Here is a 6,624-nt window from a genome sequence, read left to right on the forward strand (position 1 = left end):
ATTTTTTCTTATATGTTATATTTTGAATTTTTTAAAACGACTTTAAATTACAAAAATGTAAGTTTTCCTTAAGTATACGACTAAAAACATTAAAATGACATGTATCAATTCGATGGTTGATTTGAAAGCTTTCAAAACCATATGGAAGATAAAAGTCAAAATAATTCAACTGTGAAAACAATACTGTTCACTTTTTTCAAGAATGTGTTCGATGGAAAAATAAAGTTTTTATGTCATAATTTGTTTAATATCCAATCCGATCAACCCATGATGTATTAATTATAATTTTGTTCCATTATTTTTAATAAAAATTGATCCGATCCATCGGAAAGAAATTATATAATAACAACAAAAAATATTTTATATATATAAATAAAATGATCAAATATATAAAAAAAAACTGTCAATAATATATACAAATTGAGCAGGTCTTATCCTAGTTAGCAATTATTCTAAAGTCTCATTTGGTCACTCTGTAAAAAAATGGCAGGAGATGTATAAACTAATGCCACAAAGAAGAAGCGACGCACTTGCATTTCTCTTGATAGGACGAATGCAAACTCATAACAACTTATCTAATGAAATATGAAAACGAGTCTAAACTTATGGTTTATATAATGATGATCCAACATGCAAAGTCACTTAGAAACAAGACAAAAGAAAACACACGAGAAGCAGCATCTAAGTAGAAAAGGTTTGGGATTTTAGGTAGTAAGCTCCATGATAGCAGAGACAATATCTCCATCAGCAGCCTTGAGAGCATTAACAGCCCTTGGCTTAGACACTCCTGCTTGGGTCATCACCAGCTCGATATCCTTCGGCTCCACACCCTCCTCGTCCACCTCTTCATCATCCTGATCACCAGCTGCTGCTCCTGCACCGCTGGATGTTTCTCCACTTGGTTTGAACTGCTCAGCAGCCTGCGTCTGAAGCTGTGAGCTCAAATCATCGATCTTGGCCTCACCGAAGATCACATAAGTATCTGATGCTGGGCTCTTGAACACGTCAGGCTTCGATATCACAAACAAGATCTGCATTTTTTCAATATCATTAGAATCTACAGCAAAAAAAGAAACAGTAATTATTAGAAAGATCAGAAGAAGAAGAGAGACAGACGTTCTTGCTCTTTTTGATGGTGACACGGCTAACACCAGTGATGGGTTTCATGCCAAGCTTAAGCATAGCTTTACGACTCTTTTTCTCGCTTCTGCTTTGCTTAGACCGACCACCACCGGACTCTCCAGCATCATGTCCTGTTTGTTGTTAACCAAAATCGTTTCAGACATGAACCTAACTTACTCATTCTATTATTACCAAAACGAGTTTCAAAAACCTCAGCATCTACCAACCACAAGGTGATATTCAAAACAAGATAATAAATTTACCTTCTGCCTCGTCGTCATCCTCGGAATCATCATCATCCTCATCATTATCGTCTTCAACTTCAGGTGTATCGAGCTACAATTCGAAACAGTAAGTACACATTTCTTAAACCAGAGAGAGAGAGAGAGTGTGGTGGTTGTTACATCGATCTTCTGCTCTTCTAATTTGGCGGCGAGGATCTCCTCTTTCAATTCCGCAGTCATGTTTTCGAGAGCGAGCGAGCGAGCGTTGTCGGTGAAGAAACCCTAAAAACCTCTGAAAATGATTTGATTGAAGGTCGAAATTCGTTTTGAACTTCACCGACTCGGCCCAAACAAAATGACAAAAATAAAAAATAGTGTTATATCTTCGCCTTCTGTGGTAATCGAACCCACGGCCACGGGATTAAAAGTCACGCGCTCCACCACTGAGCTAAGACGGCTTTGTTGTTTGTTACTTACTTTTTTTATAGATTTAACACTTTCTGTGAAGAAGACACGTGCCTGCTTTAAAATTGTATTTTTCATTGTGTATGAGAGACATATACTACTTACTACACAGAGAGACAGATAGGGAAGCTCTAATGCAAGTATGATACACAAACACGCAAAATCTGGATGCTGCTTTGTATTTTTTTTTTTTCTGATCCTTTATAAACTACATTAAAAAAAAGTATGTGAAAGGCTTTTTCTTTATGAACGAAAGCCCTGGCAAATCAAGTAGATCTCTCGAGATGATGGTCTTGTAGCCTTTGGCCTCAACCAAGATGCCTTATTAAAGATGGGCTTGCATATCCTCGCAAAATCTAATATAAAAAGACAATGTACATACATTGTAAGCAAAGAGGAAGCATCACGTTCATTGGTATATATACAGACTGTTTCTATAGTTACCTTGAGCATCCTCGCTTTCAAGAAGCTTGATGACAAGATGACCTCCATGCCTAAGCACACCAACACGACTCTCCTCATCACCTCCACAATCATCATCATCAAGTGACTTAGAGATGGCAGCTTGACCAACAGCCAAATTAAGGGCTCGCATTCCCAGTTCAGCAGACAGAGCTGCATCTCTACTGTTGATTCCAGTTACTGAGTGACACATATCTGATAGAACCACTGAGAACCCCATATGCTGCACAACAAAGAGTGAATAAAGACTCCAACTTTGCACATTCAAGCAGTTCATCCCATCATCTTCTTAAGCATACATTCTGAATAATTCTAATTATGAAAGAACATTCACCTGAGGAGATAACTCTCTAATCTTTTGTCTAGGGAAGTTCAAAACGTCGGCGCTAATGGTTTGCACTCGAGCATCACACAGTGGAGGAACCTTCACCTTCTGCTCTGAATTTTAAAAATAAAGTCAACGACTTTACACAAATAATGCCAAGAACTGAATCTAAGCTAAGCTTTCTCTGACCTTTATATCCATACCAACAACGTTTCCACCACTTCTAAGCGGACCTAAGCTTTGACAAGAAACCTGTAGCAAAAGAACTCAAGTTAACCGTCCTCTTGTTAGCAAACTACATATGGAAAAAAAGTTGGAGTTCAAAAGATAGGACCTGAAGCCAAGCACCAGGGGCACAACCAAGGTCAAGAACAGAGGATCCTGGTTTGATGAGCTTGTACTGCTTTTGAATCTGTAGAAGCTGTAGTTGCCGGAGAGAGAGAGAGAGATAAGAGTTTATGTAAGAAGAAGAAGAATGAAGAAACAGAGTAGGGTATGAATGTAAATTCACCTTGAAAGCGGAACGAGCTACATAGCCAAGACGTTGAGCTTCTCTGTAGAAGAAGTCAGGCACTCCCGCCCCACTCATCTCCCCCCCCTCTCCGGCGCCGTTAAACCTTTTTTCTTCGGCTTCCCTTTACCTTTTACACCAAAAACCCTTAAACGCTCGCAGTACAATTATATTTTATTATAAAAATATTTTGTTACAACTTACCACATATAAAGAAAAAGAATTTCAAAATTCCCCACATGTTTACATTTTGACAAAACATTTTCTAAAGGTGATTTTTTTAGGGAACAAAGTGGAATATCATCTTCTTCTTTTTTTCATATTTTTCTAACCAGCTATAACCCATGTTCAGAATCTCGGTAGGTGCAATGTATGCGGTTGTTCCGGGCCAATCAAATTAAAAGAATAGGAAAAAAATAGAGAGTCTTTAGGTTTTTTTTTGGAATTGTTATTGGTTATATACAATATATTTATAGCTAAAAAATTATACTTCTAACGAGTATCTCCCGTTTATAACCGATTTAGCCATCGAATTTTTAATTTTAATATAAACATTTAGCGTTAAAAAAACTAGGATTGACAAAGCATTACCACGCCGCAACAGTTAAAAGCAATTAATATCCGTTAGAAATTACGTGTTTGAGTCCTTCTTGAGTCAATATCCCTAATTCTTCTAAGTTTCCCTTAGATGAAGGGTAACACAATTTTTAATCTACCATATTTTGATTAGGTTTTTATACTTTTTTGGTTCTTTTCATTGTTTTTTTTTTCAATTATCGCACTTAAATCGGGTGAATACACATAGATTATTCGATTCTATATTAAAAAGAGTAAGATTTTGAGTTTTTAGTAACACCCGACTTTTTTGACCGAACACTATTTCACTGTTTAATCGGTTAAGATGTGCGCATTTTACAATCTAACCTATATCCTATTAAAGTTTTTTTTATTTCTCATTCAATAGAAACTGGTTTTATATATTTTTTTCAAAAAAAAAAACATTTTTTTCAAAAAAAAAACATTTTTTCAAAAAAAAAAACAAATTCAATATAACGAAATATCAGATAAAGAAAACTTAGATTTTCTGTCAATGTTAGTATGACCTTTTGAATAAAAGATATACAAGTCAATATTACCTTTTAACACACAAAATGCGTTGTAATAATACCTCTTAATATATATTATTACCCTTTAAACAAAATGCTAGATTTGACCAAAAATGCTATATTTTTTTTCCTTTCATTTTTATTATTAATTTATTACCTTTTAACACAAAATAAATACGCTGTAATAATACCTGTTGATAATATTAACTTTTTAAAAAATATACTAGCTAGACTTGACTCAAGAATATGCTAGATCTTTTCCGTCATTTTTATTATTACCTTTGAACACAAAATACACACATGACAATTAAAAACTATTTTTTAAATTGATATTATTTGATTTTTTTGTAAGGTTAAAAAGGTTAGAAATATTTGTTTAGGAAGAAAAAACGCATATTTGACTGTGAATGTGTGTACATTTCGAAGATATGATTTTTGTATGGAGCAATGAGGGAGTAACAAATGTCAAACATGATAAGATGTAGTTTGACTGTAACAAAATATCCTTATATATATGGACATTACCATCACCCACAAAAAAAAAAAATACAAGACGGGTAAAAAAAATAAAGAGAGGAGAATCTATGGAGATGGGTGCAGGTAGCAGTTCTAGAGCCAGGCCAAAGAGGAAGAAGGGTATCAAAAAAACGGAGGTCATCAGTTATGAACAAAGCGTGGTGCAATTGTCGAAAGAAGGGAGAAAGACATATATGATTGTGGAGAAAAAACGTAAAAGGCCAATGAACACAATTCATGGAGCTTACTCAGCCGTCTTTGATAACACATATCCTCAATACAACTGGCTTTACAATGGCTGGCTCGTCGAGGAGCGTCGCATCATGCTGTCTGGCCGACTTTACCGGGTAATGTTTTCTTTCGATCTATATTTTATGTGATGACAATTAGTGGTTCATTTCTTATAGGTATGTTGAACTAAGCTATAGACTGATTTCTAATAAAACAAATCATTGCCCCTGTGAGATCTACATAGTAGATTTAGGTTCTAAGATCTAATACTATGTGTTTTGTGATGGAAAACCTTTTGCTCTTAGGTGCCCTAAAACAAACACAAGTTATGTCATGAAACTTAGTGGTATTGTTTCTGGATAAAAAGTGTCAGTGGTTTATTTGTTATCATTATGTGGAACTAAGCTATATATTAGAACAAAATCTTTCTTATTGCATGCCACTGTCAACGCGTTCTTTGCAATTTTTCTCCCACATTTTTTACTCCCTGTTTGAAGGTTTTTCATATTCTATATAAAACACCATTTCATTTTCATATAATTTTGTGCAGTACTATTACGATCCAAAGGGGAAAGAGTACAAATTCAGGTACCAAGTGGAGCAGGTTCTCACAAGCATTGGAAAGCATCTGGCTATTAAGAAGCCAGTGGTCATCGTCCTCGACGACTAATGATCTGCTCTTTGTGAATGCTCTTTTGTACCTTGGACAAAAGGAAATTTACCTGTCTTAAATTTGTGTTTTTAATTTGAGGACCACAATATTTAAGCTTTCTTGGATGTTATTTGATTAAGGATTCACTGAGTTGTTATTTCAATTATTTGCAAAAACTGATTTTAAGTGACAAGTTTAACATCTTATTCAAGAACACCATATCAGTTCCATATATTTCTATAATCATTTTGCATAAACATTCTAAAACCAATTTGTGAACATGTTTTCAATTGTTCTTTGACGTAGTGTAATTCATACGTCCAACACATGGAAACATATGTCATCTGCATCGAAATTTGATTTTGTTGAGTGAAGTTTTTTTTGCTTATATTTTGTGTAGTAAATTAAGAAGATTGATATATACATATATATAATATATGGTGGATCCAATATGTATTCGCTTTATATATAGATAGATATAATCTGCAGGAGTTCATATACTTCGTTTCTACATACCCAGTTTATGACTTTTGCAACCTAGCATTTAAAACCACAACCACATATAATGTATTTTTAGCTATATAACTAATTTATGTTTTCACTACAAGAAAACACGCCGAATTCCGACGGAGATTCCGACGGACCTCAATGTCGTCGGACGTTTGTGACGGATTACTGACCAATTTCCGACGAAAACCAAAAATTTGAAGTCGTCGGAATTCCGTCGGCAATTTCTGACGGAATTCCGACGAAACATGGGTCGTCAGAATATACCGACGAACTTCCGACGACATTCCGATTAACAGTACAGTCGTCGGTATTCCGTCGGAATTTTCCGACGAATTTCCGACGAACCATGTGACCGTTGCCGACAAATATATATGACCGTTGTATAGCCGTTTGAGATTAGAAAATACCGACGGAATTCCGACGGACTTCTTTACATTCGTCGGAAAGTCGTCGGAGGGCCGTAAGCAATTTCCGAAAAATACAACCCCTCCTCATTCAAC

General features: G+C 35.3%; 3 protein-coding genes and 1 non-coding gene across 4 annotated transcripts; 1 reads left to right on the forward strand and 3 right to left on the reverse strand.

Moving 5' to 3' along the window:
* Nucleotides 1-588: 588 nt before the first annotated feature.
* LOC106315774 (nascent polypeptide-associated complex subunit alpha-like protein 3) lies at nt 589-1,681 on the reverse strand. Its single transcript, XM_013753596.1, has 4 exons — nt 1,527-1,681; nt 1,386-1,458; nt 1,117-1,253; nt 589-1,031 (listed from the first exon to the last, which is right to left on the reverse strand). The coding sequence occupies exons 1-4, from the start codon at nt 1,584-1,586 to the stop codon at nt 705-707; spliced, it is 597 nt and encodes a 198-aa protein (XP_013609050.1). The 5' UTR covers nt 1,587-1,681; the 3' UTR covers nt 589-704.
* Nucleotides 1,682-1,732: 51 nt separating this feature from the next.
* On the reverse strand, nt 1,733-1,804 carry TRNAK-UUU. Its single transcript has one exon. It is a non-coding gene; the product is annotated as a tRNA-Lys (tRNA).
* Nucleotides 1,805-1,957: 153 nt separating this feature from the next.
* Nucleotides 1,958-3,249, reverse strand: LOC106316815 (ribosomal RNA large subunit methyltransferase E). The gene is made up of 6 exons (XM_013754682.1): nt 3,110-3,249; nt 2,933-3,019; nt 2,788-2,850; nt 2,608-2,706; nt 2,256-2,496; nt 1,958-2,167 (listed from the first exon to the last, which is right to left on the reverse strand). The coding sequence occupies exons 1-6, from the start codon at nt 3,185-3,187 to the stop codon at nt 2,055-2,057; spliced, it is 681 nt and encodes a 226-aa protein (XP_013610136.1). The 5' UTR covers nt 3,188-3,249; the 3' UTR covers nt 1,958-2,054.
* A 1,522-nt stretch (nt 3,250-4,771) lies between these two features.
* LOC106317717 lies at nt 4,772-5,818 on the forward strand. Its single transcript, XM_013755485.1, has 2 exons — nt 4,772-5,078; nt 5,513-5,818. Exons 1-2 carry the CDS (start codon nt 4,800-4,802, stop codon nt 5,630-5,632), a joined length of 399 nt encoding a protein of 132 aa, XP_013610939.1. The 5' UTR covers nt 4,772-4,799; the 3' UTR covers nt 5,633-5,818.
* Nucleotides 5,819-6,624: the final 806 nt, after the last annotated feature.

Source organism: Brassica oleracea, chromosome C9 (assembly GCF_000695525.1).
Source record: "Brassica oleracea var. oleracea cultivar TO1000 chromosome C9, BOL, whole genome shotgun sequence".
Classification (NCBI taxonomy): Eukaryota; Viridiplantae; Streptophyta; class Magnoliopsida; order Brassicales; family Brassicaceae; genus Brassica; species Brassica oleracea.